Source organism: Scleropages formosus, chromosome 1, assembly GCF_900964775.1.
Source record: "Scleropages formosus chromosome 1, fSclFor1.1, whole genome shotgun sequence".
Taxonomy (NCBI): Eukaryota; Metazoa; Chordata; class Actinopteri; order Osteoglossiformes; family Osteoglossidae; genus Scleropages; species Scleropages formosus.
This window is the reverse complement of record NC_041806.1, coordinates 36,278,519-36,292,570: the sequence shown is the minus strand read 5'-3', so window position 1 is coordinate 36,292,570 and position 14,052 is coordinate 36,278,519. Positions and strand designations below refer to the sequence as shown.

The window sequence follows — 14,052 nt, the reverse complement described above, 5'->3', positions numbered from 1 at the left end:
AGCAGACACTTTTCTCCAAAGCGACGTACATCTCAGAAAAAAAATACGAGCCTTCAGCAAGATGCTTAACCGGAACTGCACCAGGGCTCTGTGGCCTTGGGAAGATTAGACACCAGCAGTTTGAAAGGGTTTGTACTTCTAACAAAGCGTTTGTAGAAGCAACACGGTGAAGCCAGTGCTCTGTGGACTCTGGCAAAGCTGCGAAAACTGAACTGGAACCGTTGAGAGAACACAGCAAATTTCCCGCGAGGCCTACTTGCGGACATCGCCACCGATGGCTTTCAGTATGTAATATTCATACTGATCCATAAAACACAACAAGACATCTTATGTGTTCGAGTCAAAATATAGTAACTCCTGAATGCGCTTCTCCTTTTCTGCAGACACAACACATCCGCTTTTTCTCCTTGTCTGCAGACTTCAGGGCCAAAGTGAAGGGAGGAAAAAATAATAACAAATACTGTTCTCCCATTTTTCCTCCACAATGTTGGCGATCATTACACGTTCGGGACACAATATTTTAACAATATAACTTGGAAAGCTTCCTACCACTGGAATAGCTTTCATACTCATAGCACACCAACAACATTATGTCTAAAAGCTTAGTCGGTGCAACCTCTTATGAACTGTGGCATTATGGTGCACAACATAACATTATATAGCTGTAAAGTTTTAAAAAATACATAATACTTTTTTTTATTATTTTTTTTTAAAAAACCATTAAAGGGAGCTTATTAGCGCGAGTACCACGTTCACAAAGGGCAACCGAAAGGGTGAAGAAAAAGAGAAAGTTCTGCAGTGAAGCATTATGGGAGGCGCCTACGTCACGGTGCTGAAGGGGCGTCCAACATGGCGGGGCTCTGGCGCCAGTCTGATTCAAGCTTCTACAACAACTGAACTGAAAACAATGGAGCGGCAGGATGTGCCGGATTCCTCGGCCGTTGACGACTGTAATAACAGTGAGGATGAAGAAATATGGTGTTTGAAAAGAGTGGGGAGGGACTCCGAGTGGCTTTGCCTGCACGACAACACTGAGGTAAAATTACGGCTAGGCTGTATGATACAGTATCAGTATCACCTGTTTCACATTAACGACCACAGCTAAACCGACCAGCTGGCCAGTTGCATATATAAAATTGAGTAAAACAGTGCTGTGTATGTAGGTACGTTATAGATATTTGTCACAAATTTTGTGTGCATGTGAATTTCTCCTGCAGCCCAGTTTGTTGTAAGCCGGTCCAACGGAGCAACGTCAAGTTACACCGCTGCAATGACTGTGAACACTTTTTTTTTTTTTTTTTTTTTTTGTTCAGTTCTTTGATGTTTCCTCTTAAAACTTTATACCTCCTCGCTTGTTTAGTGAGCTGTCCGTATGTTAAAAATGCACGTGTATGATTCTGAATCTGATTCATCATGATACTGTATCGCTTATCACTCAGGGTAACCCTGCTGCACTGTATCATGTATAATATAGATGGGTCATGCCGGGACTTGAAAAACGAAATAGAATAACACCAAGATTGTCTTAATTGGTTAAGAAATAACAAGTAACGGCAAGTGTAGTTTGGGAAAAATGAGCGTAATTGTTCTTCGTGTTTTACGGCTCCTGCGGAGAGAAAATTGTGATCGAATTACCTAAATATAAATGAGAGAGAAATCTCCATAACTTTTTAACCTCGCGATAACTTAATGAACTCTGGAAGACAAAAGGGAAATGGTGAGTGCTGATGAATGGTCATATTCGTTGTCATTATAGTCAGTAACTGATTGATTAAAACATTTATTAATGAGCGGCAGAACGTGACAGTCAAAAATCGACATCCGGCTGACCTCAGGAAAAAAATAAAGATATTGGTTGCAGAGTTGTTATAAAACCTAAAATGACTTGCTATTCATCAGATTTGGAGCGAAATAATTGTTTTATGGTTACCATGGTTACATCAAGGCACAACCATCGGTCATTTAGGGTTGCGGTGGTCCGGAGCCTATCCTGGAAGGTGTACTGACGGGATGCCAGTCTGTCACAGGGCACACTCACTCACACACGGCAATATAGTGTCACTAGTTTTGAAACTGCAGTCTTTGGACCGTGGCTGGAAACCTTATTGTGTCGGAACCCGAGCCCAGGAGGATTGAGGCACCAGCGCTACCTGCCTTGCCACCTATGAACTTTATGCTGAGATGCAATGCAAAGGCAAAGCAATGGATATGGGTTATTTTTTTTTTTTTTTTTTTTTTTTTTAGAAATGTCCCAGTGAGCTTTTCTTTAATAACTGCTTCTTGCAACAAATGTTGATTTTGTAGGTCACACTTGGACGTGGCATGAATGTCACCTACCAGATTTTGTCCCTACGTTATCCTTTAATGATATCCAGAAACCACTGTGCATTCAAGCAGAACAGTGATGGTCAGTGGACGGTAACAGACAATAAGGTAATACATTTTTATTATATTTATTATGTTGATGACTATACATTCTTTATAGACATCATAGTGTAATGCAGTTAAATAATGAATAACATTTTTCACTCTCAGAGTCTTAATGGCGTGTGGGTGAATGGAGAACGCATTCAAGCGGAAAAGGCAGTGCAGCTGAATGTCGGCGATTCAATAAAACTAGGGGTTCCTGTTGATGGAATGGAAGTAGAGTTTGAGTACATCCTTTTGCGAGACTCTCTGCGGACAGTCAAACCCTTTTTACACGTCAAGTTAGCGGCAGAGGACGATGCGGCATCCAAAACAAGAAAAAGTAAAAGAAAATTCAGCATGGAGGAGACGGAGTCCCCAACTGCACTAGAGTCCAAATCTAAGCTGTATCGTAGCTCCACCACAGACAAATCACTGGGCCTAACGTGTCCCGTAGAGGAGGCTACGCAACAGAGCAGGGCACTCCGAGAGGCGGCAGGGCCCAGCGGGACACATTTACAGCCGCAGCCAGGATCTGACACCAGTGCAGAGCTTGCCCGCTTACAGCAGTACAACCACAGCATGCAGGTGCTGAAAAGCAAGCTGCTGGACACGGAACTGCAGGCTGCAACTTTGCAAGCAAAGCACCCAGCCAGAGAGGAGGAGATGGCCAAGTTGCAGGAGCAGCTGAACATGATGCGAGAACAATTGAATTGTCAGCGTGAGCAGCAGATTCAAAGAGTCCAGATTCTGGAGGAATCTTTTTATAAGGAGGAGAAACGTTTGGAGGTCAGTGGAAATTACTCAAAATTTAGACGTTATAGGAACCAGATACCTTTGGTTCTGCAGACTTGAGTGTTTTTGGTAATTGGATTAAAAGGGTTATGGTCTTTAAAAGATCCCAAAAAAAGACAAAAGCAACAGAATGTACACTTGTCCAAAGTATGCTACCTCAGTGCTTTAATAGCATTCGTCTTGTATGGCACAATGTGGACGGCAGTGCAAATAGCAGTGCGGTCATTTTACTCAAATTCACTTCAGTTAAGATGTTATTCACTGTTGGCATTTTTTTCAAAATATGTTTAATACTCCTACATTATTGGATCAATAATTCCTGTTAAAGTGGAATTTTGTACATTCTTTATACATTGTGTTGTGGCTTAGCTGATGTCATCCTTTGTGTCCATTTACACTTATTCATTTGATGTTTTGGTGTCGCATTTAGTTAAACTCGCTTAAAATATATGAGCATCAATGATAGCTCACTGTTTTTCCTTACCTTCACTTTTCCTCATGGGTGAAATACCAGTAGCACAGGGATGGTGTTAACCTGCCAGTCTTAAGCTTTTAAGTCTGTGTCCTAAATAGCTTCCTGGCTTTACTACTGTGTTTGTGGGTCTTTGTATGTCAGCATAATAATTTTACATCTGAAATCCATCTAGATGCAATCACGAAAGTTGCACAGTTTTATTAAAGGAAGTTCTACAGTATTTTTATATTTGTGACATGTATCCTGTTTAATTTAAAGCCATTGTATAGTCAGTACTCAAAAGTACACTGGTTCTTGAGCTTTTGAACACAGTTAGGACCAGAAGTCTGTTTGTAACTCCAAAGTCACTTTCACCACTAAGTCAATCATTAGAAAACTATGTAATACAGACCTCCGTTTACTTATTCTCTTGTTAGGTTTTGTAAAGGCTTTAAGTAAGAAATGTAATAAAAATAAAGTAAGACTTCCATCCATCTGTTCACTATCAGTATCCACTTGTCCAGCGCAGTGTCATGGTGATCTGGAGTATATCCTGTAACTATGGGGTGTGGAGCAGGATACACCCTCTTCTAAAGGGAATTACTCTGAAGGTTTTACTATATGTGAACAGATTTTTTTCATTCAATTTTCTGCCTTTAAGATGGAAAAAAAACAACTACAGGAGGACAATTTGAAAAAACAACTTGAAGAAACATTGCTTGAGGTAGGTACACTTTTTTTTTCTTTTTTAAAAAAAAAAAAAAGTGCTTTATGAAAGTCATGTTAGATTGTTTGGTTTAATATTTGGAGTGACAGTGCTGCTTGAAAGTATGTGAACCCTACAGAGACGGCCATTATTCTTGTGTGAAATATCACACTTATAAAATTAATGAATGACTGATTTACACACCTGATTCTATGTACCTGCTTGGTTTAACTAATGCAACTTGGGGCTTACTTGTTTTTGCACCTGCAGTACTTCCATGTTTCTACTACAGTTTCCTCTAAACCAACATATGGAATTGGTCCTCACACACCTATTATGTCTGATGAGAAAGCCTAGTTCTGCTTAAATAATGATTTTGTGGTAAAACTAAGGGACACAAGGAGTTTGCATACTTTCAAGTAGCACTGTATATTAAACCCTTCTTTATTTTTAAAGCACAGAAAGGTGATGGAGGAGTTGAAATGCTGTCGTCGAGGCTTTGAAGAGATAATTCAAGCAAAAGACAAAGAGCTAGAAGAGACAAAGGTAGGATGGGGAAAATAGGGTCTGAGTCTTTTGTAATAATAATTAAATAAACCTTTTGGTATTTTTAGGGTTTGTATGCTCATTTTCTGAGAACACTAAGCAATTTAAAGTACTTGTTTGTTTTTCATTATATTGAGTATATTACCTTGTAGGAGGAGAAGGAAAAAGCCAGAGCCCAAAAGGAAGAAGTTGTAACACAGATGACTGAAGTGCTGGAAAATGAACTTCAGTGTATTATTTGCTCAGAGCTTTTCATTGAGGTAAAGTGTCAAAGGACCCAGTGTGCTTTATATTACTTACCTTTGTAAGGGCTCCCGGTACATACAGTATCGTCTCCATTATCCAATGTATGGAACCTGTACCTGGTAGGACACATGAAAGTGTTAGATAATGCAGAAACGCTGAAAATCGCACGTTAAATTGAAGTGTAGTATATGTATGAAATGATTTATCAATCTTTCTACTTTATAAAATATTAATTAATTAATTGGGTACATAACCATTGCTAGTTATTGTTTTTTAAAAAAATAGTGATTGCAGTTTGTTTCCCTGGTGTGCTTCTCTGCCTTGCGGCAAGTTCTTGCCAGCATCTCAGTAACACTAAACCAAATTCAGATGTTTATTTGTGGACTCACCTCTGTCTAGTCTATCTGAGAGGTAAACTTTCTCTTTTTGCTTGCTGTGTTCCTCGAACAGGAAAAAATTAATGGAAAATTCAGTTGAAAAAATAAAACACAATCACCATATGTACAGTACAAACCTTACTGACTAGTGCAGATGAGCAGGGTAAACTACTTCACTGATGGTATGTGACAGGTTGAGAAACAGGCCCATGGAATTGGGGCACAGTGCATAGAGTCCTGATTGACTGTGTTGGGCAAGGCAGTTTTGGATAACCAAAGTTTAGATAATCAGACTAAGTATAGTCTGATCAAAAGCTATACTCTACTGTGTTTTTCATCTGAAGGCAATTTTTTTTTTTTAAATAGAAAAATCTCAAGAGAGGTCCGTAGTTCCACACTTACACTTGGTATCTATGTTTCTTAAATAAATATGCAAAGGTAAACTCCGGAGAAGTAGAATTCTTTACTTTGGGTAAAACTTTTTTTTTTTTTTTTTTTTGTGTGAGCAGGCTGTGACTCTGAACTGCGCTCACAGCTTCTGTCTTCATTGTATTGGGGAATGGCGAAAGCGCAAGGATGAGTGCCCCATCTGCAGGCAGGTTATAGCATCACAGACACGGTCCCTGGTCCTGGACAACTGCATTGACCGCATGGTTGACAACCTTAGCGTTGAAATGAAGGAGCGACGACAGGCTCTTATTAGTCAGCGGAAAGGTGAGAGGTGCGTGCAGGACACAAAACCTTCTTCTGAATGCGATGCCTAAGCTAATGTTTGTAGTATAACTGCTAGCTCATTGCTCTGAGTTCAGCATATCTTATATTTGTCCTTTGGGTCCTGACTAACATTGTGTTTGTGTTTCAGCAGCCCCGCTTGTAGCAGTGGAGGTGGTACAAGATGATGACAGCCACAGTAACAGCAGCTCCTTTTGGAGCAGCAGTCCCATGGAGAGCAGCTACTCTGGAAGTGGCTTCCTGAGCAGCGGCTTCACTGACAATAGCAGTGAGCAGTCTTTGGACAGCACTTTCATGTCTTCTGTCCTCTCTCAGGAAGAGTGCAGCTCCAGCTGCAATTTGGACAGCTTCAGCTTCAGTGACAGTTCCATTTACTTCAGTGACAGCTCTTAATGTACATCACGCCTCTCACCTGGCCCCTTCTCGCAGGCTCGCTTTCAACTAAGTGGTCCACAAAAACCGAAAAAGCAGATCCTTTTAATATGTTTAGGGTCTGGTTATTGTTTACAAGCCGTTGCTTTTTACTGCCCTCTTTCACATTAATGCCCTAATAAATGTACCTCAGTCACATTAGATTACTCTGCAAGGTGTAGATTTTGGCTTCTTTTCCTTTTTACAATGTTGTTAATAAGAGACGTTACATTACAGTTCTGTTAAACGTTTACTGGTTAATAAATATTTGGAGAAATTCAGTGTTAACGTCTGATGGTCATCTTTAAGAACATTTCCAACTTGTTTTAACGTGGTCTTTTGCTGACCCCCTTCCAAAACTGTTAGAGCTATGAGACGCAAGGGGGCGACATCGTTCCAAAATCAACAAGTGACTGAGACAATAGTTTGTTCTGCATGGACATGCATATAATTTTCTGTGTTTTGTGTCATAAAAGGACTTGGCATGAAGATGAATGCTTTTGTCCAATTGAAGAATTGTTTTTAAAAGGGAGATGGAATGATTTCCCACAGAAGTGGTTTGAAATTGTGTGCAGTGGTCTTGAAATGTTTGTATTATGAATTGAAATGTTTAGTACTGTACAACCTTTTAGAACTTAAGTATTTTGTGTATATAAAAAATATCAGTATATGAGTAAACCGTATTCAGAATTTATTATACATTCTGAAATTGGTTTTAAACAAATTAGAAAAGCTGTCATTTAAAACTACTTTTTACTAAAATGTATGCAAGGGGGGCGCGGTGGCGCAGTGGGTTGGACCGGGCCCTGCTCTCCAGTGGGCCTGGGGTTCAAGTCCTGCTAGGGGTGCCTTGCGACGGACTGGCGTTCCGTCCTGGATGTGTCCCCTTCCCCTCCAGCCTTGCGCCCCAAGTTGCTGGGTTAGGCTCCGGCTCCCCGTGACCCTGTATGGGACAAGCGGTTCAGAAAGTGTGTGAAAGTGTGTAAAATGTATGCATTATTATGTACTGTTGTAGCAGTGACCATATCACTTGGTTAACAATGACAGCATGTATCCACAAAATGAAGTGATCACTACTTAAAAAAGTATCTTTTACCCATGCAGAAAACACTGCTGTTTGATGCACAATGAAAGTGCTTTCAGGAATTAAGAGCATTTTCTTGAGTTTTCTCTTGCTCATGTTATATGAAAGCTCAGAGAAACCACAACTGACAATAATGTGATATAACAAGGGCTAGGCCTTCAATCAGCTTATCAGAAAAAAGTACAAGCCCCAAAATGTGTTATTTTTTTTCTGAAATAGGTTATACATCAGTGCAATGACTTGAAGTGCAGCAAGAGGGTTCTATGAAATGTAAGATGGTTTTGGTCTCATATTTAAAGTTTATCATTTGCAATATTTTGACAAATCTTCAGGTGATTTTAAACATTTAATATTTCATTGAACATGTCCAAAGAAATTATAATTTGTAAAGGAATCTTCTATACAATGAATACAGTGAGTGCAGAATGGCATATCTGCTTACCATATTACAGACCAGAACTGTTGCTAAGCAACTTTGGCTCTTGAATATATTGGTCCGTTTCCTATTATCCTGTGACCAGTGCTTATTTTCTGTTTCCTTTTTAAGGTATTTGAGGAGTCCTTGTCTTTTTATTTCTTACACTATTTCCTTTTTACAAATCACTCACTGTCAATAAACCCCTTTGAAGCTTTGGTTACAAGGCGACACAAATTTCAAGTATTATGTTGCCTTTAAAGTGAAAATTCACTTAAATTAACCCTTAATTTGTTAGTTTGATACAAGGCAGTTGTATGTATGTAAATGAGTAATGTGTAAATAGGAGAAATAATCCCAATTTTAGTAGATAACTGAAAAAACAGCTTCTCTTCACTTACATGTGGAAAGTAGCCCAGTTTGAACTGACACAATTCTGGCTTTTACTGAAAAGATTGAAAGATGACTAATGTATTGCAATTCAAAGCTTAAGGCATCAATAGCAAGTTTCACCTCCAAAAACGGTATCATAAATACATAGTTTTTAAAACCAGACGTTCGTAAATGGGAAGGTACTTCTTGGTGGTTTATGTGTTCAGAAAATAGTCTATAACGTATCAAAGAGAAGCTGGGGGCTCTGATTGTCACCAACCTGTATTCTCCTCCTCTTTACCATCTGTTGCCTGTTCTTATTTTTTTTACTGTGTGATGGGCAGTGAAATTATCACTCAAGTCAGATCATGTGCAAAAGGCAAAAAAACAAAGTTCTTATCTTTTTTTGCCTTAATGAACTTCTGTGTATGGTGAAGACCGGGCCATGGTGATCGTGTGCTTTGCTTCTCCTTTAACGCATCAGCAAGCTCCACTAGTGAAGAAGCGCTCTCTTGGCCTTGCCCTAATTCTGTGTTCCAGTTCATCCTAAAGATGTCCTGTCAGGTTGAGCCCAGAGTTCTGTGCTGGCCACTGCAATATTCTGATGTTATGCTCTGCAGATCACGTGTTCACAATCCCTGCTTCGTGACCCATTTTCCTGCATTCAAAGGTGTGGTCCTCTGACTTCTGGTAGGATGGTGGAAGTACAGTAGCCAAGGCCCTTTAGTTGAATGGTTGAGATGTAGGCATTCATTTTACTCAACACTACAGTGAATCCGTGAAAACAAAATAAAAAATACTTATTACTTACCATTCCATCACGTCTGCATGGGGTATGTGAGGGGCTTTTCTGAACTTGTTAGTCCTTGTTTTTAATGCAGATGCAGGAAGATTCATTAAACATTGATGAAGTGCTTGGGATTTGCTAACATGAAGCTCTAAACACAAAATGCTATTTGTTCTATGTGCTATGGAAGTCTTTTGGTGCAATGCATGTGTCTGTAAATCCATTCTTAACATTGACTTTTCATTACAAGCTTGGACAAAATACCTTCTAGTGCAATATAACATTTAGTAATTTTTAAAAATAACATTCTTTTTTAAAGTATTTCCCATCTTTGCTGTTTCACAAACACAATGTGCATTTATGAATGAGAGACAACATTACAGTAAATTAAAATGAGGTGAATATGAAAGCAATTCTGCTGACAATTTGGAGAAAAGCAAGAAAGGCAGAGATGGGCAAGGCCTATCATGGTTGATACAGAATTACACAATGCAAGCTATGACTGACTTTAGAATATAAAATAGCTCTGTTTATTATTATTTTATAAAAGGCTCTAGGTGGTAGAGCAAAGTACGCAAACTTGAGCAAGGTTGAACCAGGTTTTTACTATGATTTGCTCCAGCAGGATAAATGGGAAAAATTGTATTTCCCTTTTGGATAAAACTTGGCACACAGAATAATAACATTAATAATGAACTTGCACTGATTAAATAGATTGCACTGAAGGCACTTACACATTTGGCACTAACACAGAGATTTATCTCAGCGTATGGAGCTTCACGGAGGTGGAGACAGGGTGATGTTGCGGGGGAAGGAGGGGTCTTGTTGTGAGATTGACTCACTGCTGAAAAAAACACTCTGCTGCCAGCTTCCAGAAATCTCACCCCCCCCCCCCCCCGCCCCCCACCTCCTGCGCTGTGGAGGGCGATGTCATATCAGTCCATTAGAAGGCAAGTTCAAGGGAAGCGTGTGTCTGTCGACTGCGATTACACTGAGATGACAGTGACGGACAGCCTCAGGCTGCAGCCAGTGTCAGACTCCGGTGTTTTCCAGGGGGTTTGAGTGTGATTTGTCATGAAAAGAACAGTGCCAGCATCAGTCACCCACAGCTCCTTTATTGGTTTTGTCCCATCAGCATTTTCTGGTGTCATCTCAGAAATACCCTTTGCATTTATTTTAATGGTCATGACACTGTAATTAAAAGAAATATCTTTTTCTACTTTCATACTGTGTTCAAACACAATCATAGAGGGCTTGAAAAGATTTATAAAGGCATCCTAAATCCTAAGGTTTTCTTGTGCACAGAAATTGAGCTTCATGGATTTGTTTCTGGAAATTCCACAACAAATACAATGCTTTGAGAGAGAGAAAAAAAAAGAGAAGACACCAGTGTTTGGCTTCCATGTGTTTCGCTTAGGGCTGTTGATGAAGTCTAAACATGGTGTGGCGGTGCCAACCTGACATGCCTGCGCTATTCAGAAAACCAGTTTGCTCACTGAAGTCTAGCTACAGTAAAAGATGGGATGGTGAGCTACTTGCTTACCCCAGATGAGCGCTGCCAGACTGTGTCACATTTAGGCCAAGTCACTTTTTACTTTTTGACTTCCCCCAGTTACAAAAGCTCCAGCTGCCACTGAAGGCAGCGCTCTAATCATACAGTTCCACTTCTCATGGTTTTTGTTGCCATTCTCAGTTGAAGATAAGAATGTTGGCCTTAGACTAATGCCTCAGCAGGATTGGGCAGCACTAATCTGTTGATTTTTTTTAAATTTCTGTAAATGGTTTAATACATATTTATAAAGCACACAATAATATACACTCACTGAGCACTTTATTAGGAACACTATACTAAGAATGGGTGGGGCCTCCCTTTGCTCTCAAAATAGCCTCAGTCCTTTGTGTCATGGATTCCACAAGATGTTGGAAACATTCTTTTGATATTCTGGACCCTATTAACATGATTGCATTGTGCAATTTCTGCAAATTTGTCAGCTGCATGTTCATGCTGTGAATCTCCCGTTCCACCACATCCCAAAGGTATTCTATTGGATTCAGATCCGGTGACTGGGAAAGCCACTGAAGAACGCTGAACTCATTGTCATATTCGTGAAACCAGTGACACAATGTATTATCACCATTAGAAGATGGGTAAATTGTGGCCATAAAGACATGACCATTGTCAGCAACAATACTCAAATAGGCTGTGGCATTCAAGTTATGATTGGTATTAACGGGCCCAAAGTGTGCCAAGAAAATATTCCCCATATCATTACACCACCACCACCACCAGCCTGGACTGTTGACACCAGACAGGTTGGGTCCACGAATTCATGTTGTTCACACCAAATTCTGACCCTACCATCTATATGCCTCAGTAGAAATTGAGATTCATCAGACCAGGCTACATTTTTCCAGTCTTCAACTGTCCAGTTTTGGTGAGCCTGTGACCGCTGCAGCCTTACCCTTCTGTTCTTGGCTGACAGGAGTGGAACCTGATGTGGTGCTCTTCCGTTGTAGTCAATCTGCCTCAAGGTTCAACATGTTGTGAATTCTGAGATGCTTTTCTGCTCACCACAGTTGTAAAGAGTGGTTATCTGAGTTACCGTAGTCTTTCTGTCAGCTCAAACCAGCCTCGTTCTCCTGTGACCTCTCTCAGCAACACGACGTTTCCATCTGCAGAACTGTAGCTCACTGGATGTATTTTGTTTTTCACACCGTTCTCAGTAAACACTAGAGACTGTTGTGTGTGAAAATCCCAGGAGATCAGCAGTTGCACAAATACTTAAAGCAGCCCATCTGGAACCAACAATCATGCCATGGTCAAAATCACTGAGATCACATTTTTTCCCCTTTCTGGTGTTTGATGTGAAAATGAACTGAAGCTCCTGACCTGTATCTGCATGATTTTATTCATTGCACTGTTGCCACATGATTGGATGATTAGATAATTACATGAATAAGCAGGTGTACAGGTGTTCCCAATAAAGTGTTAGGTGAGTGTATATTTGTAGCATTTATTTGCTTGTGCATATTTATTTATATACATATACACATACTTAATTTTTTGTTTGTTTATATGTGTATGTATTAAAATTATAATTCACATTCTTTTTATAAATACAGTATATTTATGTGATGTCAAAAATACCTTTATCAGTAGTGGATATAATCAATTTCCTTTAGAATTACTGCTATGTGGATGAATAAATTTGATGGAAGTGTTTCTGTGTACAAATTTGCCTTCTGTGCAAAGAAAAAAACCACCAGAGTTTTGATGTTCACATTTCTCCAGATATCGTCAGAGCATTGTGATGCATGAGTGAAATCACATTTATGTTATTTCCTGACATTTTTCCTGTGGAAAGCACTTAAGTCTCTGTGACCCGCATTGAATTAATTGGTTGAGCTTTTTGTGCATGCTGCCCTAGTTGCTTTCACACTGCGGGTATGTTTTAGATTGCATTTGTCTGTATTGAACTCAGGATGCCCATTAATTGAAATTAGTCCAATTTTTCTGAAGTGTAATTAAATAATGTAAGCCAAACAGTTTCCTTCTGATATTCTAAACCCTGATCATGGAGCAAATTCAAGTGCTTTTCTGTGATTAACTGTTCAGTGGTTACGTTTTTCTTTTTTTTTCATCTGTTAAATTTACTTTTGTAGTTGAATTTGTTTTCAGAATTCTTAAACAAATGTCAAAAGAATGCTAGTCCATCCATCCAATTTCAATAACTGCCTTTCCTGAACAGGGTCACAGTGAAACCAGAGCCTATCCTGGAAGCATTGGGCACAAGGCTGAGGGGGGTACATCCTAAACAGGATGCCAGTGTATAGTCACACACACAGACGTGTGAGAACATGCGAACTCCACACACACTGAGTAAAGATTGAACCAACATCCCTTCACAGCCCCCAGGTTCTGCAAGGATCAGTGTTGCACCACTCGCTGCACCACCATGAGGAATGGTAATCTCAGTGAGGAAATGCACCTTCGCATATGCCTATCCCACATCTTGGGTGGATTTTAAATACGAATGCTAATATGAGAACTCAGAATGATTTCCTGCAGTCACACCATGAAATTGATTTGATGAAAATGACAGCTTGGCTGTGGTGGTGCGTGAATAATAGGTTTACTTACTGAAAATTGGACCATCTAGCTGCTGGTACATTTTGTTTCAAGAAATACAATGATCTGCCGTCACAGTTCTGGAGTCAGTAACATGACACATAGAGGAAGACGAGCATAATCGCTGATTATGACAAATTATGAGTGATCCTCACATTAAACCATAGGTGTATGTGCTGAAATTAGACTATTGAATTCTGAAAATAATATCTTATGAAGAAGAATCAGCTATTAGACTGTGATATCAGATACTTGTCTTCGGGATTACTTTAGGATCACACATTCAATCAGTTCACCAACTTTCTTTAAAATGTAATGCTGCTCCCCGTACGTCTCTGCGTTTCATTCGCTGCACTGTGGAAACATTTCATATACGCCTCAGCTCAGATCCTTCAGGCTTTGGTGAGAGTGACAGTCAGTGGTTTTCAGTGCCAACGTAGTAACTTGGGTTCGAGCATGGTTCTCTCGTGTGGCACTGGAAAACCGATGAGACAAACACGCTTCTCTCCCGACACTCCAGCGGGCCCAATGGTGCAGTCACTGCAGGCTCAGACGATTTAATGTGCTACTAATTAAATGCACCGGACTTAGC

At 39.9% G+C, this 14,052-nt stretch overlaps 1 protein-coding gene across 4 annotated transcripts; it reads left to right on the top strand.

Annotated features, from left to right (window-relative positions):
- The first annotated feature begins 822 nt into the window (after positions 1-822).
- rnf8 (ring finger protein 8, E3 ubiquitin protein ligase) lies at positions 823-7,087 on the top strand. Of its 4 annotated transcripts, none has more exons than XM_018743511.2 (8): positions 823-1,036; positions 2,305-2,433; positions 2,536-3,195; positions 4,317-4,379; positions 4,818-4,907; positions 5,060-5,167; positions 6,040-6,244; positions 6,396-7,087. In XM_018743511.2, the coding sequence occupies exons 1-8, from the start codon at positions 908-910 to the stop codon at positions 6,653-6,655; spliced, it is 1,644 nt and encodes a 547-aa protein (XP_018599027.1). In that variant the 5' UTR covers positions 823-907; the 3' UTR covers positions 6,656-7,087. The 4 variants fall into 4 exon arrangements, with proteins under 4 accessions (XP_018599027.1, XP_018599026.1, XP_018599029.1 ...); XM_018743510.2 differs by having other exon boundaries at positions 6,393-7,087; XM_018743513.2 differs by having other exon boundaries at positions 6,040-6,251; positions 6,393-6,787.
- The last annotated feature ends 6,965 nt before the right edge of the window (positions 7,088-14,052 follow it).

Excerpts from the sequence above, each read along its gene's own strand:
- rnf8 (XM_018743510.2), top strand. The coding sequence starts at position 908 with ATGGAGCGGCAGGATGTGCCGGATTCCTCGGCCGTTGACGACTGTAAT. Across the intron at positions 1,037-2,304 it reads GCCTGCACGACAACACTGAG|GTCACACTTGGACGTGGCAT; the intron begins GTAAAATTACGG and ends TTGATTTTGTAG. Across the intron at positions 5,168-6,039 it reads GCTCAGAGCTTTTCATTGAG|GCTGTGACTCTGAACTGCGC; the intron begins GTAAAGTGTCAA and ends TTGTGTGAGCAG.